Genomic DNA, 22,481 nt, shown 5'->3' on the forward strand with positions numbered 1-22,481 from the left:
TAAAAAGTCAATGGACATTTTTCTGGGGCTTTGCTGCTGCCAAGACCAGAGGTTCAATGTAAGGTTAAGAAAATTGCAGCATGTGCTCCCACCCTGCTCAAGTCCGGCTGTTTGCTAGACCACAGTCAAGAGAAAAATGAGCTTCCAGGAGAAAACAAGTATCAGCTTGGGACAATCTGGAGTCTTTGGCCTCAGCACACCCTGCACACAGCAGACCTGGCCTGGACAACGGCCCTTCTCCGCAGGAGCCTCCTAATGCAGCCAGAGGCTCGCTGGTTTTCCTATCAGCAGCACATGACGTAACACTAATGCTCTCACACCGGTTCCCTTTGCACTGCTGGGGCATGTGACGCCATGATGCAGTCCACCTCCCAGCATAGGAAATCAGCGGATTTTAAAGACGTTTAACCACAGCTATGCTTGACTGAAGCCCTGAATGTCAGTCAGCCCTAGTTTGTAGGGATGGAGAGAAATGAGTTCTGGTACTCTGCCCTTCCCGATACCCGAGGCTTGCCTTTGGACAGTACATCCCATGCGCATCAGGTCTCTGCTTTGCACAGCCCCAGCTGCAGTGCCAGGGAAGAGGAAAAGGTAGGGACGGTACCTGATTTTCCACCAGCCCTCCAGGTTCTTCTGGATCACCTCCACCACAGCCCCTTTGTCCAGGTTCATTTCATCCTGGTCTCTTGCGGTATATGGGTAAATAACGGTGTACTTCTCCTCTGTTGGAAAGAAAGTGCAGTTTCACAAAGATACTGTTTTATGGAAACCTGGACTCAGTTGAACAACGGTTAAGTGCATTATATAATGATAATTCCTGTTGTAATACAGGTGCAAACACACAAAGATACACAACCATTCATAAAAGAAATGCCAGTGAAATATATTTCAAAACAAACCCAGCTGCATTTTGAAATGTAAGCTTTGGTGAGCTAGTCTGGTCCAAGGAGAAGTTGTCTGAAACAGTTCCTCCTCTCCCTTAGGACTAAAGACTATCTTTTATATGACAGCTCTCCTTTCACCTGTTCTTCACAGAAGCCCTTCCATGCATCCATTTCAGTTAAAATTTCTTTCTCAGAGCCTTTAAAGAAGAACTGTCCTTTATAGAGGGAAAGAAATCCCATAGACATCAGGGAGTAACCCCACACATACAGACGTGCTCTCATGCACAGCTCTCAAACAGCTTTACAACAGCAGGTCTACATGAACAGTTGGGTCTCCCAAGACATTGGTCAAAGTCATGTAGTGATCCTGGAGAAGAGTCTGATGTCCTGTCCACTAGACCAAACAATGGTAAGCAGGGACATGGATGCTCTTCCCTTCAAGGGGAAGGGGAAACATCCTAACAGCCATGAGGACAACATGTCAGACAAACAGGTCCATCCATCCACTCCTCTCCCTCACCTTGTCCTGTCCTCTCTGGAGGAAACCCAGGAAAGCAATTGCCTGTGCTTAAGCAGTGCCACAATAGGGTGAAGGCCATTTTGGGAAAACTCTACCTCCAAACCCCACACCTCTGGACATTCATATATCCCCACTGTGCATGTTCCCTGGCTTTGTCTTCTTGGAGGAGCACAGCCCTCAAAGGGCCTGATTTCCCACCCCCTTCACGCAAATGAGTGAAAGCAGAATATGTCCTGTCACATCCAGCAAAACCAAGCTGGCTCTTCTCCTCCTGACCCCATCTGAGCCACCAACCCCAGGGCCATGGCTCAGAGGTGTTACCCTTACAGGAACTAAGGCAGCAGTTGCAAGAAGTCTGCATACATGTGTTGGGGGAGAGCAGAAACTCCAGCCTCTGTACACAAAACAGGCCTCAAAAAGTTAGAAGGAATAGCTGGTAGAGGAAAGAGAGGTGGACATGAGTGGGCCTAATGGAAGGCTGAGGAGCATGTATGGCACGCATTGAAGACTGACACAAGCAGGGTCCATCACATGCAAAGCGAACACACATGCAGACAACAAGGCTCCAAGCACAAAACATGGGCAGCCGAACAAGCGTCTATGAAGTCCACCTTGACCCCATCCACTGGTGTACAAGTCCCCAAGAGTCCGACGGCGGCCAACGTGCCTGGGCAGAGACCAGTATCTCCATGGGACTAGGAAGAGCATGTTGGGGAAGCAGGAGAAGGACAAGAGAGGACGTAAGGAGGTGGCACTTCAGGTCCAAGAGGAGACAGAGCTGACACCAGAGCTGGCACAGAGACTGTACTTGTCTGGAGGCCTCTGGGGGCCCTTCCCAGTCTGAGCCTCCCCTCCCACCTCCATCTCCCCAAGCAAGGGGCTGAGCCAGCTACAGCACTGCTTTGAGCATACAGTGGTCAATGGAAAGGATGCATTCTCCAGGGGCGTTTCAGATTTGCTCTAAGCAAAGGTTGCAACCTTGCTGTTCTCATAACATGAGTTCATGCATGCTCTTTGTTCTGCATGGGTTTAGAAGACAAGGGAATTGTCCTAGGACCTGAGCTTTGCTCCTCCTCCAGTGCAGGTAAAACAGCTCCCTGGGGCCTAAAGGAGGCATTGGGATGGCAGAACTGGGTGTTCCCTGGAGGTGGCACCTTCAGCCCCTCTGTGAGGGAGCAGCAAGGCCAGCAGTTACACTGCCAGTATCCAGCTGCCCCACTCCTGCTACAGCACTACAGCAGAGTGCTGGGCAGGCAGGACCATTATGGGCAGACATGACTGAACAGCACGTGTGGGTTTGTCCTTCCTTGGGCTCTCGCCCTGCCTAAGTCAGGGAGGGCTAAGCAGTCCTGCGAGCAGCTCAGTGCAGTTCAGCACGAAGAAGCTGGGGCAGATGTCTCCAGCAGCTTCTTACCTTCATCGGGCTGCATTGAGAACTCCTCCTGGACACCATCCTGGGCCTCCAGGCAGGTTGCCGGCACCCAGCCTTGCTCCTCCGACGTGCTCACAAACCACCAGCCTGAGAAGAAAACAGCAGGCGGCTCAGCCAAGGGTTCCCACCAGCCAAAACCTCCCTCCCTCCCTCCAAACCACGAGCCTGGGGGGCTTTGCCCCCTCCTTGCTGCCTACACGGGAGGCTGGGGTGACCCCAAAGCAACAGAGCCAAGCACTATCTGAAAGGGAGCACAGACAGCAGCATGGGAGAATCACAGCTGAATGATATCTAAATGTACAGTTCCCACAAAAAATGGGAGAGGCTCTAAGAACTGAATGGCTCCAGCCACCTTGTTTGCTTTCCTTTTTTTTTCCCCTTCATGGTTCATTTTCCCTCAGTCTGGGTCAGCGAGCCCAGGCTAATTAGCAGAGATGAATACCCTGTCTGCAAATCGATAGCTGACTCCTGCTGCGCTCTCGCCTTCTTTACATTTGTGGAAACAGCAAATTTTAAAAGCTAAGAGCAAATGCAGAATTAAAACATGAGCTCTCCCAGCGGAAACCTAGCCAGCTCCATAGTGGCCACAAGCAATTCTGGGCCACCCTGGGTGTCCAATCAAAATAAACGCGTGCTCCTCAGTTATTAAAAGCACAAGCTATTTGTGTCTTTAGGGGGGGAAAAATAAAGACCGAACATTATCCTCAGAACCTCACCAGTGAGTCATTTAAAAAGACAGCTAGATTGTCGGGAAGGGAATCAGCAGATACCTGCATGGAAGGGAAAACCAGGGCTGACATTTGATAAATAAGTTATTTGCCATAGCTTTTGAATTGGCTGTGCAAATAGGTTTCACTTGCTTCAGGGTTGCTTTTATTTTCCTCATTCTCAAACATAGCTGCCGGTGCAACTAATCCTCTGGGGACTGGCTTTCCAGAATTTTAAAATCTATTTTCATGATTTATCTTTAAACCCCCCCTAAGCAACTTCTGTTAACTTCAGGGAATAAATTCCCCTTTTCAACAAACTCCAGGAGTTGGGCCCACAATATGACTCGATCCCTTTGCAGAGGTTAAGAGCAAGTTTAAGTTTTGAAGCAAGCGAATAGCTCGGCTTCCTGCCCTGCTCCACAGCCAGGTGCGTCATTGCGTTTGGAGGCAGGAATTGCAAATGCACAATGGGGGTTTCATGGGCACCATGAGAATGTCCCCCATTGTCAATAAAACAAGCCTGCCAACTCCAGGAATGGTTTTTGTCCTCAGGACCCATTGGCCAAGTCTTTCAGCACGAAGAAGCATAAAGTAGAGACTTGTAAAAAAGATGGACGGCGCCTGGCGCTCAGGACACGGGTAATCAGACCCTTCCTTTAGAGACAGCCCCGAAGTCTTGTCTATACTCATACAGACAGCCTGCAGACTGAAGCTGCTTCCTCCACGTCCCAGCTCAACCGACCATTCAAGGGCATCCCTGTGAGATGCCTGGAGGCTGTTTTGCTTAAGGTCCTATTAGGAAAACACTGACAATACAGGATTGCTATTCCTGCCCCTGCTCTGTGATGCAGAGTAGACCCGCAGCCCTCTGCCAAGCCAAACTCTCTGTACCTGATTCGTTCTTCTCAATGATATCCACCAACTGGCCCACGCACAAGCTGATCTCGGAGCTCTCCTGCTTCTGGTAGTCCGCCACCACGACATACTGCTCCAGCACCAAGGGGTCGACCGACGCAGAATCAGCTCCTGCACAGGGGGGACAAGAACTGACCCGTGTGCTGGGGTCAGCACCAGCTCCCGAGAGTGTGGGCCACTGCTCCCGAGCACCTGCTGGCCTGCAAGCATCCTGGGGACCCCCGCGTGAGAGACATGAGCCAGAAACTTGGGCAGAGTGAGGAGGAGAGTGACCAAACCAGCAGCCAGGTGAGACGGGTGCAGCCAAGTGAGACCTTTCACTTGCTACCCACCTTCCTGCTCGCAGAGAGAGCCGTCCAAGCAACCCCACCACCGCCACCAATGCGCACAGCGGGCTCATCCCTGCTGTCGGAGGCTGAGGGCGGCTCGGGGCAGTCTCCTGTGCACTGGCATCAGCTGCCCCAACACACGGACCAACTCAGACCCCAACTCAATACACACAACCTGCAGTAAGTTTTGCCGGTCCTGGCTAAAGAGCCCGGACACCCAGGTGGAGGGGTGTTTGTAGGACGGAGCAGCATCCCCCTGTCATCATTGCCCTTATGTATTTCAGCCACCTTCTCACAACTCGCCAGCACGATTTGCCCTCTCTACTAGTTGCTCCACTAACTCTGCTCGGCTCCTCCTGCTGCTCCTCCTGCTGGAGATCCCAATTTCACATCAGAAAAGAAAAAAAATACCCCAAGGAGGAGCAAAAGGGCAGGATTCACCGGGAGCAAAGCTTTCCTTCGGCCAGAAAGGGGCCTGACAGCCGGAGGACAGCCGGGTGCGGCGGGGAGAGCTGGGCGGCGGCAGCGGCTGCGCAGCGGCCGGGCAGGCGGCAGGTGGCACTGCGGGCTAAGGCCAGGGGCCGCCCGGGAGCGCCGCCAGCCCCCCGCGCTGCCGGGGACAGCAGCGAGGCACGGCAGGGCAAGGCTGGCTTGTATCTTCCAAGCACATTTTCATGTAGGAGAGTGCTCTGGATATGGATGCACCCCCTTCGCTTGGCGTTGCGTGCTCTGGCAGCACTGCAACAGAGGTTTCCACTCGCATCTGTCTCTGCTTTAGAAACGTGGCCCCGAGGCTGTCCCTCTACACCGAGCAAAGCTACCCTTTTCCCACTCGTGCACAGAGGCTTGCTGTGTGCAGGGAGACCGCGAAGCGACCCAGGGCTTTGCAGGCCCGCGTGAGAAGACACTGCGTGTGCTCGGTGCCGAGCCCAGCCTATTCAGCCCCACCGAGCAGGCCGTTCGCTCGCGCTCAGCCTCCTGCTAAACCAGCCACGAGGCGTTCGATTACCCAGAGCACCAGCAGCACTGGCCCCATCTGCCCGCAAAAGCCTCCAAGAAGCAAAAAGGCGTCAGAAACTCTTGCCCATGACTCCCCTCCGTGCCGAGCCCTGGCTCTGGCCTCCAACCCAACACGTTGCCTTGCAGCTTCGCAACCTGTCAGATGCGGACACTATTATATTATCCCGTTCTCTCCAGATGCGGTAAGAATTAATTAATATTTGCCAAGTGCTTTGGAAATAGGATAGTGTTAATTATTATAGCATGAGTGATACAAAAGAATCACACACCTGATCACGGGTGTTAAGTCAAATTTACAGGGGCTGTGCATGTACTCTGAGCAGAGAGCCTCAAGTTTTGGGTCGGGGCAGAAATCGCATCTGGCCCAGCCCTCTAGCTACTACAGCACAGCAGATACATGGGACAATTACTTCCCATTCTCTAGAGGGTGTGAGAAAGAAATGACGTAGACAGTGATGGTCCCTTGGGATATAAAGGCAAAATGCAGCAAAGACAAATTCAGGCTACATTATCAGGAAGAAGTTTCTATGGGCAAGTGCACCTACACTGCAACAGCTCTCCCATCACGTGAGAGGTCTCAGCCTGACAAAAGATCTTTCCTGTGGGGAAACCTATTGCAGGGCACAATCCTGCAATGAGTGGAACAAGAGAGATGAGTAGAGATGGACAAGATCTAGCAGGTGTTCAGCAATCCTAGGATGCTCTGCTCCCCCACAGAAAAGTTCTCCTGTGCCCAAGTTCACAACCTCTCAAACTGGTTCTGAGAAAGACAGACCACAACAAAGATTTAAATGAATAATGTATCTTCAGGACAGTCTTATTTAAAGGAAGAGAAGGCAAATTCTCCATCTCACTCTGCTAAAAACAGTACTCTGCAGAGCTCCAGGTGAGCTGGCCAAGTGCAGAGGATCTGTTACTGCTAATGAAAACTTCCTCCATGCCAAAACCCAGAGGTGGGGCACCAGACATAATTAAAAATAGCCCTCTAAAGTGAATGGTGGATGCTAGGACTATTTGTTCTACTAGCTCAATTAAAGGTTTGTGCTTAAAGTGATCAGAGGATCTACCCAGCCCCTGAGAGAAGAACAACAGCTATAGGAAGAGAGAAGTACTCTCCTTTCTGCCTCCCTCACTATAATTACACTCATTGCTCTGAGGCTATTTGTAGTTTCAGCAAGCAATTCTGGATCCTCCAGTGTACTTATTAAACCAGGAACAGAAGTGGTAAACTGAGCTTGGAGGAAGAAGTAGGAGTTAATTTCAGGAGCGTCTTCACCTGGCATAATCGTCCTCAACCACAAAAATACACACTCGAGTTAACAACAAAACATCCTATTTATGGGCAGACTTAGTCTCTTAAAAATAGCAATGGTGTAAACCTTACCATCTAAGATGAGAGACAGTACTAAAGCTCTGCAGCTGGGGAGGGGAGGAAGCATTAGTACAGTCCGGAGCACACAAGAGAGTGAGTTTTGCAGACAGCTGTAGGCAGGAGCACAGACTGTGTATCCGAACACCCCTCACTTGTGAGACTGACACAAATGTGGCCTAGAGAAGGGATGTGCACTGAGGCAAGAGACCTCTGAGGTGCTTGGACTGGACTTGCAGAACTGATGCTTGCCATGGATGCAGGAGAGCCGCCGGGGAGATGCATTCAGCTCTGCAGGCAGGGCCAGGCAGAAGCTGCCTCCAGGCAGTGCACATCCCAGCTACCAACCCAAGGACTGCTCAGCACAGTGACCTTGCTCTCAAGACATGTCACATTTACAGGCTGACCCATCACTTGTATCTTTGCAGGTTTTGTTTGACCAGGAACTTGGCCATTCACCCAAAGTGTTGAGATGTATAAAACCAGGTAGGAAATCTCACAGATACAGGGTTGCTTGCAACATTTCCAGCCTGTCCAATTTCAGGCTTTGCAGTATCAGTGCCAAAAGTGAGGACTTTCTTACGGGGCTTGGACACTGATGCCTCCAGAGGGAAACAAAGAGCTCAGGACTGAAATAAAAGAGGGGGCACAGGTATTTGTTTTTGAAGCCTGCCCTTGCTGTACACTCTAGCCCCTGCCTAATACACCTTCCAAAAATGTCATGCTTTGTCCAACTTTGGATAAAGTTTCTTCCTCCTAGTCCTCTGGCCTGTGCTAATCTGTCCCATGCTCACAGGACAGCCCCTCCTCTCCCACACCTGATGAGTTTGTGAAGATCAGTACTCCCAAAGTGAGTTTCTTCCTGCTCTCGATGTTGCGCTGGACTCTTTGCAAGCCCTGTCATCTCTCCAGGGATTTTTCCAGAACTGGAAAATAATCACATGGAAACATCATTCACCAGAGGAGTTTTAGAAAGGTCCCCGTATGGCTGCTGTAGGAAATGACGGCTGTGTTTTCACTCTCATTAGACTGAATACTGTGGTTTGGGGTCTCTATGGCATTGAAGACACATTATATAGCACAGCCAAAGGGATGTGGCCACGCAAGAAAGCATCTAAAATAAAATTGGTAGGGGGATATTGGAGCTCTCTGCCAGCCTCGTTGGGCAGCTCCACCCAAATGTAAACTCTGGAGACCGTTTCAGGTTCCCCTGCACCAAGCCAGTGCTGCACCAAACCCATGACTCCCCATCTGTGCTTTCTGTTGAACTGTGAGAAGAGGAGTGAATAGAAATGCTCAAAACAGTCTTGGGGACTGATATGATGACTACTTTTAGACGTACCTAAATCAGTGGCCAAGTCAGTCTTCAGAGCCTGGGGAATAATCCACCCCCCTGCAAGTTGCAGGCTGTACGGAGCCTGGGCCCATGCCTAAGGCTCACAGACATGTGGGATTACAAATACTGGTAAAAAAACTCAGCAGAGGAAGCAGATTTTATTTCCAATGCTCACTTACACCGGGCCCTCCTGGCAACAGCAAATGTCTCTTGGTCACCACAGGAGGCCGAGGGCAGGCAACGCTTTAACCCACTTCGCATCCCAGTGTTTGCTTAAATCCCATTTCAAAACAGGGCTTGCTGTGCCAGGAGCTCGGGAGCTCTTTCCAATGCTCTCCTGAAGAGCAGCTCACCCCCTCTCTGGCAATGCTGGGAGAAATAAGCAATTGGGAAACAATTCTCACTGGTTTTGTTCCTGAACAGCTATTGCTTGCCTCCTCCTCAGGGAGATCCCTATTGAAAGAGCCTTTTTTGTGCCTTGCTGCGTATTTGCTACCTCAAAGCAGGCCTGGCTTGAGGAACCGATCAGCAATCAGGGACTTCCACAAGGTAGAAGAGGATTCGGGGTGACAGCAGCAGAACCAAACTCTGTTTCTGCTGCCAGAAAATGTAAGATAGTGAAAGGAGTCTCTGAACACATCTGGCACAAGGCATCGGCCCTTTGTAACCTTACTGCACGCAAACATCTTTCCCTGATGGCTACTGCACGTACGCCAGGTGCCATGGGCAAAACATCGCATCCTGCCCTGCCAGGGCAGGCTCTGGCTTGGATGTTACCCAGATTCTCCCTGTTCCCTCCCTCTCAATGGTGCCAAGCAAACAGCATCCCAAAGAGCATTTTCTCTTTGACCTCAGCAACATCCCTGTGTCATGTATAAACCCACCATGCCAACAGGACGGCAGAATGAAGCTGCCCATAAACCTGCAGCGAGAAGGCAGGACGAAGCTGTGTACACAAAGAGGAGAAAAGCTCCTGCTTCTCTAGCAGTCAGCATCCTTAAATTGAATTCTGCCCTCAAAGAATTGAGTTATGCAGCAGAAATTTTTTTCCTCTTCTCCTCAACCTTAGAGAGGTCTTCTTTTCTCTTGCCTAACATAAGTGGACTGGGTTCAAAGTAATCTAAACACACACTGATCTCATAGGGAAACATAACACCTTTCCCTTATTCACCAAATGTTCCCGCTGAGCCAGCACACAAGAGAAGTTTTCAAGACAAGGGAGATTGTATCTTTATTTTACCTCTGTTTTAGCAAAAGAGAGGAGAAGGAAAAAATTGCAGCCTGTTTTTGTCCCCACCCACAGCCAGAGACTTCTCTCTGCCTCCAAAGCTAGTTGAAGACCCACCACTCCAGCACAAGAAAGCTAGTACAAAAACTGCAGTCTGTGCTTGCAAATGGCTCATGAGAGCTATAAAATGACCATCCCAAGGTCCAGCTTTGACAGACACACCTTGCAGCATTCAAGAGTTTGAGGAGAAAATGTTGTCTGAACATTTTAACTATACTGGTAAATCCATGCTAGTCAATCAGGAAAGCACCCAGTTATGACCTGCCCATGAGAACAGAGCAAAACAGAAGGCACTGTTCAAGCAAACAACATCTGAGCTTTTCATAAGCATCCTACAACTAGTTTCAGGTAAGAGGCTGGGACACCATCAGTTCTTGAGGGAGGGATGCCCCGCAGATCCAGTAGAAAAGAAAGGAAAGTGGAATTAAGTCTTTGAGTCTCCCCTGTACCTTTTCTCTCTCCTCCGAGAGGAACCCACTCATCTACAAGTGAATTTGCTTATGCAGCCTATGGCAGTGCCAACTCTCAGGCCAAAAACTTTTCCACAATCTATTTCAGCAGAATCTCCATCCAGCTAAGACTCAGACCTTCCTTCCCAAAGACCCTCACACTATTTTTATACCTTCTGTGGCTCCAGTAGCTGAAAGATGCCCTCCCTAATCCACAGACTGAAGGCTCTTCCCCTCCTCTCTCCTCCTCTTTCTGGGAAGCTCAGATAACCACTAAAACACACCAACTAGGGGGTCTTTCAGAGATGTTTCCCTCCCTTGAGGAGCAGGGGTAGAGCATCCCGGATCCAATCATCCACCCAAAGGGTCCCAGCTGGTGCAATCAAAAAGCAGAACATACCGCTGCATCGGAAGACTTTCAACCTCTCGCTGACCACCACGCAGCTCGGACCCTCCTTCGGACTTGGGAAATCGTGCATCCCCATCCTCCTGGCTGCACACCAAGCCCTGCCCTTCACCCAAGACCTGTGACACAGCCCCGGCATGCGGAGCTGTACTGACAGCCAAGCACCAGTCCTAGCCTGCCGTACCTCCTCTCCACTACTGCCCTGTGTCCACCAGCCACCACAGAAAGCTACGGGGTATGTGACAGCTTGCAAGGGGCTTGCCCACTCAGCCCGAGCAGGTGTCCCCCCGGCAAAAGGCAAAGCGAGAGCAAGGGCCAGGTAGCAAGCAGCTGTTACTACCTCTCTGCAGGAAAGAGGCCGTTCTCTGGATAAACCCTGATGGAGGAACAAAACGACGGGAGACAAGGCATGAGGCGGGGAGGGAAATGAACAGGAGGGTGGCAGCAACGGTGGCAACGACTTGATTAATGAGTGAACAGGGAGGCCAGCGCAGCATGGAGAGCTGCGGGCATCCATCCCACCTTTGGGAACGCCACGGGAGGCGCAGGGGGACATGAGACTGGGACTTGGAGGCTGCAGTGAAACCCTGGGTGGACGGAGGTGGCACACCATGTCGGGAAGCCCCACACCCCACAGGGGAGCACAGCCAGGGGTTGGCCCACCATGGGGCTGGACCCTTGTCCCAGTCCAGGAGACCATGGCTGTGGGTGAAAGGAGGAGCTGGTGGAACTGGCGGAGAGGAAAGGAGTCCTTACCAGACCTCTTCTTTCCAATGGGCTCCCTGAAAAAGAGAAGAAAGAGTGTCAGCAGAGGGATGGGGTAGTTGGGTTGGTTGTTGGTCAAACAACAAACCCGCACAGGAAAGCACAGCAGCGCAGGCCTTGGCAGGGCCACTGACCTCCCTCAACCAACTAATGTCCCCATGGGTGACATGGGGCATCACCCGCCTTGCAAACAGCCTGTCTCTCCCGCCCCATTTAGTAATTTCGTCTTTCCCAGGGTGAGGCTCGGTTGCTGGCCTGGGCTCCTTGGTGGCTTGGTCTGACAGCCACTACTCCCACCATGTCACTTGGCGAAGGCAGGTGGACTGGGATGACCTGGCAGCAGAACCAGGAGCTGGGGAAGCCCAAACCCCCAGAACTGCTCCCAGTACAGACCACAGCTCCTACAGAAGGGGGCACCACTTCGAAGACAGACAGAGGGAAATACTGAAGTTCCTCCATGTCCCGCACCTCTCTTGGGGACAAGGATGGGGAGTGTTTGGGGAAGGGGCAAACATTTATACCCCAAAACAGAACAAGTCATTAAAGTGTTGTAGATAGGATGAACACCAGGGCTGTGCAGCAGAAAAAGTGCCTCCAGGACAGAGCAAGCAGGAGCTATTGGTGGTTATGAGGAAGCAATGAGGTAGCTTCAGCCCAAGTCCTCTTGCTACGGCCAACACTGGCCACACCGCTGATGAGAGGGGTTAGAAACCACAGGTCCTGGGTCCCTTCTCTTATCTGAATGTTGCCAAGAAACATGGTTGCTGAACAGCCTCAAACCCAGGGCAGAAGCACAACCCTCTTCAGGCACAATGAAATCTTGGGCATTTCATGATTAAAAAACAAACACCAAATCAAAGAAAAATGAGCCCAGAAAAGCCTCAAAAAATCATGGGTAACAAACCAAGACACCCAACCAGCCTGAAACCCAAACAAATGCACTAGCTCTGTCCTCAGCCCAACCACAGCGGTCCATGTTGCTACAAAAGGGCTCTCAACACTTTCACATAATTCACCACTGTGGCCTTGAAATGTTGCTGTGGTGTGGGGTGATGGTAACCTGTTCCCTGTTCACTTATGGAGGAGACTGCTTTCCCCGCTCCTCAGACTCACATGTGTGACAGATCAAGACCATCTGGCCAAGATGAAATATTCTGGTACCAGGAGACACGCATCGATCCTTGTTATTTCCAGAAAGAGTAACAAGCACAGAGCAGGCACTGGAGCTTCCAAGGAGGAAAACATTCACCTGGTGGTAAGAGGACCCTCCTGAGGCTTTGAGCTGCCTGACCACTGCTTGGAAAGGCGGCTGGACCAGCCCACATGGACCCCAGGAGCCCCTTCATCTGCTTATCAAGTCCACTGGCAAAACAACCTTTTCCCCTTCCTCCCCTTTGTTTTCAGGCCAAGCAGAGAAATCCCTCCATGCTCAGCAAGAAAGCCAGCCAGAGCTGGGCTATGCTTTGTTCTCTTTCAAGCTTATCTGCATTTTCAGGCCATAATTACTGCAGACATTTTATTCCCCTAGAGCGATGGGGTGATGGCAGGACTTGGCTGCCTTCAAAGACTGCCCACCCATCCTGGCAATGCGTCTTGCTCGCAGTGCCTTATCTTCCCAGTCCCCCCCTCCCTTTGCACCTTAAACCTCTGGTACTCATCCATGGAGCTATCAATAAAATTAAATGAAATGCAACAAAGATGGACTAGAAAAAAATGGGACATTGTTATGTAGAAACTGGAGACTATCTGTTAAGTTCAGAGACCACAGACCTGTGCAAAGACCTGAATACCATGTCCCAGGTGCAGAGATCAATGGAGGACAGAGCATCCCAAAGACATTTCTAAACAGAGACCACATTGCAGAGCTAAATCAGAGTTTATCAATAAGCCCCATTAAACTTACCCCAGCTCAGCGGTATGGCAGGGAAGGGAGGCGAAGCAAGGCCAGACGAGCACATTGGGGATCAGCAGGTGGGCATGGCACCCTCGTGCTGACAGGAGGGCGCTGATGGAAATAATTGTTGTTTTTCCCCTGCCATCTGCTAAACCTATTACTGTAACTCATCCTCCTGTTTCCTTTCACCGGCTGCTCCGTCTGAGTGAGGGGGCAAGGAAGGAGCTGCAATTTCACTTTGCTGCTGGGTTGTTCCTGGCACGGATACAAAGAGCTGCAGGTCTGAAGACCAGCAGCCCCAGCCCACCACCTCAGAGGGGACAAGAGCTCAGACAAGACAGGAAACAGCAATAAACTCCCGGCAGCATCTCCTCCTCCTCCATTCCCCAGGGACCAGAGAAAGGCACACAGCAGAGCTTGCATGCATGGCTTCCTGGAAACTGGTGGCTCCAGAAGAAGAGAAGAAGGAAAGGCCACTCTGCCTTCCACTGTGAAACTCACTTAGCTCTCACCCCCACAACAGCCCGGCTGTGCAGATGAACCAGGCAGTCACAGCACAATTACAAGGCACCCATACACAGCTATGACTGTGTGCCACCAACCAGCCCTACAAGGCTCCCCAGGTGGTAAAACCCAGGACTGGTTCTCCAGCTGCTTCCCAGGACTTTCCCAGCTCCTTGTCAGGAAGACTGAAGGCAAGGGTTCCCATGTGACTGGAGTCTCACTTAAAGCACTGAGCCAACAAGGCAGTCTCAGGCTGCAGTGGGATCTGTTCAGTGTCCTTCAAGAACCTAATAAATCCCCAGTGCAATCCTGAAAGGAAACTTTTACACGTGGAGAACTCTTAGCACCAATTAATAATCCTCATGCCACTTTTTTTAGGAAAAGAGAGTCAGGTTTCTCAAGCATCTTCTCTAGTGTATCAGACAGCATCCGTCTGGATCCAGCGATGGGAAGGAGTGAGATGGGGAGCGCAAGGCTGCAGCAAGGGCATGAGGCAAAGCTAACAGCTTGGGAGGTAGGTTCAGAACAAACAGAAGCTGGCTGTTCTTCAGCAATATGTAGGTGAGCTGTTAAAATCCTTACTGCAGGATACTGCGGACACTGAAAGTCTTCATGGGCTTACAGGGTCATAATTCAGGAAAGAAATGTTAATTAAAACCCATTAATTATAAAACCAGGGAAACCCTAAAGGTGAGGACAGTGTCTAGAGAAGAACCGTTACAAGTTTGCTTGACTTTAAACTCTTTCCTAAGGCACTCATGTTGGTGGCTGCTAAGCTAGGCAGACCGCGGTGTGCTGCAGGGAGGTGGCTCTGAGGTTGCCACGCAGAAGAGCCCACCTTGCAGTGGGACTCACGGGAGGAAGGTGTCCCAACATGCGGCTCGGGGATCTCAGCACCACCCCTGCTGCCCCACAGCCCTGACCACAGCCAGCTCACAGAGCTGGAGAGGGACAGTGGAGCACCAATGCAAGGAAGACAACTCCAGTTGCTGCAAAGCTAACCATACAGGAGCCACGATCAATGTGGAAGACGAGATGGATCTGAGGTCACCATTCCAAGAAAACATCTCCTGCAGAAAAAAATCCTTCTGTAATACAGTAATGCCATCAGCATAGCTATCAGGAGGTAGTTAATCTTGTAAGTATTCAGCAAGGTTGGAGATGTTAGCAAAGTTTATGCAGGCAAGAGAGACTGAGAACTGGGGTACAACAGAGCTCTTGTTTGGGAGAACTGATGTTTAGCAAATGCTCCACTGAGCAGTGAATGGAGCCCCTGTCCCCCACGCTGCGGTGCTGGTGCTACCCCTGTGCTTAACCACTGGAGAGTTGGCCAAGCTGAACCTTCGGGCTCAGAAAGCTGCCCTGTCAGCACAGAAAATCAAGTACTTTGTCCATGCAAGGGGCTTGCACTGGCACAAAGTGTATTTTTGCAGAGGTGATTCAACCCCTCTGATATTTCTGTCTGCTGTCATCTAGGAAAGACAGTTCTCAGCAGAGTGAAGGAGACCACTATTTTGGAGCTGAGATCTAGCCCGAGCTCCTGGTGAATCTGCACGTAGGCACCAGCTGAACTGCAAAACAAACGATTCATTATACAAGCTGTAATTTGTCTGGATATCAGGACATGGCTCAAAAGCCACAAGCTAGCAAGCACCCTTATCCAAACCAACATCCATCAACTCAGGGATCTCTAATTTACCAGCAAAAGCTCCTGGAATGGCTTCCTAGATGGAGCAGCCACTCCATCTTGGAGCAGGGACCTGAGCCTCCCCTTTTTCTATTAAACCCCCTGTCACCTGGCCCAGGATTGGGCCCAGATTCATGCCCCTGTTGTCCCCAAAACACCACACAAGGGTGACAAGGAAAATGTTTGCTCCTGGTACAGCTCAACTATGAGGAAAGGTAAGCACACGAAAAGCTACAGGGAAGCAGGAAGAGAAGAGACTTGCTTCTGGAAGACACTGGCTACGAGCTTGCACTTCCAAGTTATGGAAACAAGGGGCAGGAAGAGATTTGGTCCCCGCTGCAATGATGGAAACATGTTTATGCCCAGCGTCTTCTTCTGGTGCTTTGGATCAAACAGAAATCTTTTACCCACCGATGGCTGCCAGCACTGTGGCCCTAAGCAGGACCTTTCAATTAGCCCATACGGGAGACAAGCTAGCACAGTCAGATCACATCAGGGCTGATTGTCATTTTAGCCCAGTTCTCCCTTCTCTGATTTACAGGGGCTGGTGCCTGCCTGGAGTCCCTGTCAGTCTGCGTGCAGGAAGCAATCCATTACTGCGACTGCCAGTGCCACCCCCACCTAACCGCACATTGCCAGGGCTTCGGTATAAATAGAATAACGACGGGCTGCTAAAGTTGCTGCAGGCATACCCTTGTTAGCAGCATATGCTTCCTCATCTGGTCAGGTCCCAGCTCATTATCATGCACCTTCCAGCCCAGACAGCACAGGCAGCCCCCAGCCATCACGACCCTTTGCTGATTCAGCAGAGCTGGGATTCAGCAGAGCTGGGATTCAGCCCACACACGGGACCTGGGTCCTGCCCGTCCCCCTTCTCCCACCGGTGATGCTTCCCCTGGCACACGGCAGGGAGGAGCGGGGTTACTCCCTCTGCTCTTGGTCCTGCACCCCAGCAAAGAAAACATCCACAGCAGCAGAGCTGAACTGCCCTTGAAACACCCTGAAGTCCTCTCCCTTTAGCCAAGGGCTGTTTGGGAGAAATAGCAGGAAGGCAAGCTGGGGATGTGAGCTCAGAGGGTGCCTGCATGTACATAAAGGAAGGAAGAAAATAAATTTTAAAAGCTGTCCCAGGCTTTGGCTGCTGTCAGCGGCCCTGCTGCAAGTGGAGTTTGCCTGGGGTGTGTTTGCCCAGAGGAGCTGCAATGCTGCAACCGCACACGGCAGCCAAAGTGACAGAGACATCTTGCTGGTGCTCTGGGGGAACAAAGAGCTCCAGCATGACAGGCTTGTGGGAGGAAGGAGAAAAGGAGCCATTCTCCAGAAAGCTGGGAGAAGGAGGGGAGGAGAGGCAGCCCCTCTGCCGGGGGTATGGAAACTGCGGTGAAACTTGCTGAGAGTGCAAAATGTCTCTCCAGCTCCTGCTGTGTGGTGGCAAACGCCAGGTGGGCTCCAGGCCACCGTGGAGGGACCCTGTCCCTGAGCGCTGCTCATGCTTCCTGGCAGGCAGAAGCAAAGCACAGACCAGTACCTTGGATCAAAATCCTCAGGGAGGCTTTGCACCTGCCTACAGCTCGGTGCCAGAGCTGGAAGACATCACTGGAATGAAAATGTAGTTTCTCTGTGCTTCCCCCCTCCATTTTCAATGTCTTTAGGGTGTATAACCATAAATTGTGGCAGCAGAAGCTGCAGCCACCAAGATCCAGGAGTGCTGGGAAGCTGGGGCAGGGACCCACTGCTGTGAGCAGGACCTGCGTTAGCAGATCAAGGCCAGAGGGACACCCCCCGCCTGCCTGGGCTGCCTTCCTGCCAGGAGAGGACCAAGCCCCAGAGGCCACCTTCTAAAGCAGAGCACAGTACTGCAGCAATGCCACTGGCTGAGATGGTGGCAGGGAAAGCCACCCGCTCTCGCTTCACGCGAACAGCTTTGAAGATCAGCTCAACTGGGAAGCAGCAGCCCAGGCGACATGCACAATGCCTTTCCTGGAGGATGTTTGCTTAGCGGCGGCAGGAGGAGGTTTCTCATCCACCTGCAGACTAGGCAAGTCAGATGTGGGGTTTCTCCGGTTCCCACCAGCCCACGGCCCACCCAGCAGGCGGAAAGCACTGCTCCCAGTACACCTATTTGGGTGGTAGCGGCTGGGAAAGCCAAGCAACCTCAGCAAGCAGGGAGGAGCAGCAGCTGAAGTTCACTGGCCAAAGCCCCAGCTGGGGTCTCCAAAGACAGGACAGGCACAGATGTAATCCCAGGCGCCACAGCCTCTGCTGAGACACGGGCCCCACCTCTGCTATCATCTGCTCTTGTAGAGATCACGAGCCCTTAACAAGCCTTCAGAGAGTCCTGGTGCCGGGACTGCTGCCCATCCCAATCCTGCGCTAAGCCTCCGCATGCTGTCCAGGCAGCCAGGGAGCCCATGCCAGCCTTTCGGCCCTGCCCTCCCTTTGCAGGAGGCCTGCTCGACTGACTAACCCAGCACATAAGGATGAAGATACTTTAGAGAAGAGGAATTTATGCCTTTTAAAGACATCAGGAACTCCTGAAGCCAGTAGCTTTCAAACTGTGAATCCACAGCCTCCCGAGGGAGCAAGGAGAGGGGCTCGAGGACATCTTTTAAGCATGTTAAGAGATAGTAAATTTGCTCTACAGGTGCCTGTGCCCCCACTGGAAAAAAAAATGGGGTTCATAAGCTGAAAGGTTCAAAACAACAACTTTAAGTGTCTTATATATGATGGGATGCTCAGCTACAAAACAATGGAAGATGCTTTTAAAGAAGGAGGCTTCTCATGGCCAGGGGTACCTCCCGTACAGAGGAGAGCAGCTCCGCAGCCCCTGGGAAGCAGCGGGATGATGGCTCCTTCCCCAGCGCACCCCGCTGGTACACTGTGGACAATTATTAAATAACCACTTAGGATCTTGCTTCACTATGGAGTTAACCTGGGCTCCCGCATGTCGCAGAGCTGAAATTCAGCTGGCAAGGAGAGCTAGCAGCTGAATGCCTTGACTCAGCAGTGGCTTTGTGCCCAGCCATTCAGACTTCCCCAGCCTTATTCCAGAAACTCTCTGCTGTGGCTAAAAACAGCTTTAAATTGAAAAAGGGTGGATGTGAGGTAAGGGGGAGCACACAGCAACTTCCCACCTCAACATCTGAGCATCCTGCTGCTGGTCAGACCTGCTGAGATATGCGGGGAGCAGGAATTTGATGATTTCTCTCCTTTGAAACTACGGTTTTCATAGGGCTTCCATCCAACACCAGGGAGAAAAATCCCACATCCCCACAGATTGCTAACTTTCCGGAGGATTTCTCTTTCCATAACCATTTCTCTTCTCCCTCCGCCCCCCACCACTGCTCTGTGGAGTCATCTCTTCCCAAATGTAACCAGTCCCTCCGGATTACAGCCCCACTCCAACCCACCACCAGGCAGCCCTCAGAGGTGGAAGCAGTTGAGTTATCCCAGTCCAGAGCTTGCTGGACAGGGATCCACGTCACAAAAGCCACCGATCGTCACTGCCAGTGGAAACACCACAACCTCAATCCGCTCTCCTGTTTGAAGTGGTCCCTCCAGGCAGGAGGATGCTGGAAAGTTGGCGGGTGTGTGCAGAGGGGATGGAGGCAGGGCTTCACCTCCCTCTTCCACCCCCCGACTGCTGGAGACTCATGTCTCAGCTCTGCTTTCAGCTGTGATCTACCGCCCAACTGGAAGTGATGGGGGAAAAAGGACACGCAAAGTCAGCATTTGACTCTCCCTCTCTGCTCAGTCCTCGTCCGCTTGATCTCCCTTTGCGCATGCCAGCAGCAGGGCTGGGGCTTGTAGAGCAGGCAAGAGATGGAGAAGGGCTGAGGAACTCAGGCTGCAGGCCTGGTAGCCAGCAGCACCCAGTTTTTGTTGGTGCTCCCAACACTGGCAAAGGGGCACTGAAGGGAGCTGCACTGCAGGAAAGCAGAAGGAAAGCACTGGCTCAGCGCAGGAAGAGCCCCAGCACTGGCAAAAGCAGACACCACCGTGGCCCGGACATAGATGCATGGGCTGTTCAACCTCCTCTTTCCATTCCCAAACACTGCCAGATCCAAGGACTAAATTCATCCTTTGTAGTTACGCTCAGAGCTCCACAGACTGCAGTCAACTGTGGCCCCTGAAAGTGGTTTCACATTTTAGGGTGGTGCGAGTTAGGTGGATCCTCTACCCGTGCCCCAGAAAAAAATCAAGCAGAGGGTGCACCCAACAGCACCCAAAGGCATGTCCCCTTCACTGCCACCAGCTGCCACTCCTGTGGGCGTGCTGCGACCCGAGGTGTCAGATGGGGAAGCTGAAGCGAGGGATGGGGAGCAGGAAGGGTCCTGGCCATGGTCCCACGAGAGCGGCTGCTTGGCTTGGCACCGAGCACGCTGACCAGTCCTTTTTCCTTCCCTCATTCCTGCCTTTCAGCCACCCAGCATAAAAAGCTGCCTTTTTTTTTCACTCCATTCATGGCCTGGCTCCCTTTCAAATTCCCGGAGAAAAGTATTTATCTGCTGGATGAATGATGACATCCGGCCAAACCCCAGACACGCCATCACGTCTGATCCAGCCCAGCCGTCTATCACAGCTCTCATCTCGTTATTGGTAAGCTGGCGGCCTGCCAGCACTCGGGGCTCGGGAAAGGGCTCCCACCAATCTCTCCAGAGGAGAGAGTCAAGGACTTTTATTAATTAGCATTTTGAATTGTAGCTAATAAATACCCTTCTGGCATTCGGGCTGGGATAGGAAACACAACAGAGATGTCCTTGAGATGCTGTAGCATTTTGCTGCTGGAGGCAAATGGACAAGAGTCACCTGCTAAGTCCTTCTGCATGCTGCAAGCTCACCTCTCCTCCCTGGAGAGGAGCAGGCAGCGAGACAGAGCACAACCCACCACCGGATTCAGTGGTGCATCACCCACTCACCCATCCAGCACTGCAAGGGCCAAACACTCACAAACACATGGAAATTTTGCAGTGAGTGCAATTTTGCACCCAGGAGCTGCTCAGCAGTCCAGCAGGACACTGCGGGATGTACCTGAAGATGGACCCCACAACACAAGCACATGCTTGGGATGGGAGTTTGGGCTGGCGCCTCCACTCCCCCTATCTGTTGGACCCAAGGGACATGGCACTGATCGCTGCTTGGCTGGACGGCCAGGAGCTACAGCTTCAAACACAGCAGAGCTGCACTGCTCTGGGGCTGACCCTCAGCACCCAAAGGTCTCCACATCTGAATGTGCTCCTTGTTCTGGCCACAGCCCCCACCCTGCCTGATTTCTGGCTCAGTCTACAAGACAAAATAAAGGTGAGGAAACTGGGTGCAAGGTTGAAGCTGTCCTTCAATCCACCACGTGACAGTGCCTCAGCTACAGGCAGGTTCAATAAGCGACTCCCTTTGCAACGCAGCTCACCACCCTCTCATGCAGGGCTCCAAGACTCATGCACAGGAAGCCCCCCATGTCCCAAAACAGCCCCAGGGGCTGTTAACCCCTGTGATAAACCCCCACCCAATGTCCTTGCAAGCTCATCTTTTCCTTGTGTCTCTTGCTTGCCTCCTTCGCTGAGGGATGACCGCTGGGGTGGCAGATTAAGTGGTGAGCAATAGCTGGGCAGGACAGATGAGAGTACCAGCTGACAGCAAGCAATTAGTTAATGGGCTCCGGGGCCCTCAGACCAATCTCATCAAGTGACCGTGAGCTGCAGGAGGAATGATGACAGGCCAAGCAAATAGAGACAGGAGCCAAAGGAGGAAAGCAGGAATGGAGGGAAGGGGGAATTAAGAGAGGGAATGAAAAAAATCAAAAACCCAGGGAGAATATATAGTCCACAGAAGCGTAATACTTAGCTGGAGACCTGAAAGGCTCAGTGTTGCTGTTCAGAGGAGAAAAACAAAATCCCTTCATCTACCTCCACACCCTTCCAATACAGAATGATGTCAAATTAATTTACTGCCTTTCCTCTCACAATTAATCAAGCCTCCTCCATTGCTCAACCTTTGGTAGAGCTGCACATCGTGTCACATGCAGCATAAAAAGAGAGAGCAGCGTAGCAGGAGATGGAGGCGGCTGCTCAGATTTACGCTGCTTGTGATTAGTAAGAGATGGGTGGCTTCTGGCCAAAGTAGCTCATAGTCACAAGACTTATAACCACACAGAGTTGCGTAAGGCATGCGAGATTCCTTGCAAATGTTCCTTGTTTTGCATGGAAAGACTCGGGAGCGTTGTTACGGATGGGGCCCATGGACATGGCTAAGGGAAAGAGCCTTTCAAACAAGGCAGAGACCATTAGTAACCACGTGAAGTGAGGCTTTTCAGACCGACCGTGTTTCTGAAACCAGCATTTGTGAGCAAAAAGTGGTTCAGGAGGAGACCAACACTTCATGGGGTCCCAGAGAAGTGTTTCCACTTCCCCACTGGAGAAGGCTATGCCAGGAGGTGGCTGAGTGGGCAGAGGTGTCTGCTGCACAGCCCATGTTCCCTCTCCAAGAAAACCTCCAAATCCCAGATCTGTGACTCACAGGGGGAACCACTGATGAATGTCAGACTCTTATGGTTACCAGCAAGTTCAAGGTAGTTTGTGTTTCATCACCACCCCAATGGCAGCAGCCACACAACCAACTTACTCTTTGGGGGGCGTCAAGTCATCAGGTCGTGTCTCAAAGAACTGGAGAACCTCCTCGCACTGGGAGATGTAGGGAGGCAGCTGGATCAGAGCCTGCGGACGAAACAGAGATACCGGTGATGGGAAGCATCAAGACTGAGCAAGGAGCCGAGGTGAGGACAAGCCCTCAGAGCGCGGGGGACTGGCTCACGGCACCGAGCTCGGCACCTGTCTGGTTCCCGGCACACAGGAGCACAGAGCCAGGCTGGGGAGAGCTACTGCAAACACGTACCGGAGTGGAGCAAGACCCAGACGGCCCCCAGTTACACCCACCACACCACCCCAGCTGCAACTGAAGACTAAAGGAGAATAAGCAG

General features: G+C 51.8%; 1 protein-coding gene across 4 annotated transcripts in view; it reads right to left on the bottom strand.

Moving 5' to 3' along the window:
* Positions 1-22,481, bottom strand: part of SH3PXD2B (SH3 and PX domains 2B) — a 79,631-nt gene that overhangs the window by 7,809 nt on the left and 49,341 nt on the right. The window contains exons 5-10 of one of the 4 annotated variants that reach the window (XM_075509783.1): positions 22,127-22,218; positions 11,415-11,440; positions 4,438-4,572; positions 2,819-2,923; positions 2,016-2,099; positions 605-722 (exon numbers count right to left, since the gene is read on the bottom strand). In XM_075509783.1, coding sequence (XP_075365898.1) covers positions 605-722; positions 2,016-2,099; positions 2,819-2,923; positions 4,438-4,572; positions 11,415-11,440; positions 22,127-22,218 — 560 coding nt within the window. Of the gene's footprint in view, positions 1-604; positions 723-2,015; positions 2,100-2,818; positions 2,924-4,437; positions 4,573-10,998; positions 11,371-11,414; positions 11,441-22,126; positions 22,219-22,481 lie in introns of those variants that run through there. The other 3 variants (XM_075509785.1, XM_075509784.1, XM_075509786.1) reach the window with 3 other exon arrangements.

Source organism: Mycteria americana, chromosome 8, assembly GCF_035582795.1.
Source record: "Mycteria americana isolate JAX WOST 10 ecotype Jacksonville Zoo and Gardens chromosome 8, USCA_MyAme_1.0, whole genome shotgun sequence".
NCBI lineage: Eukaryota > Metazoa > Chordata > Aves > Ciconiiformes > Ciconiidae > Mycteria > Mycteria americana.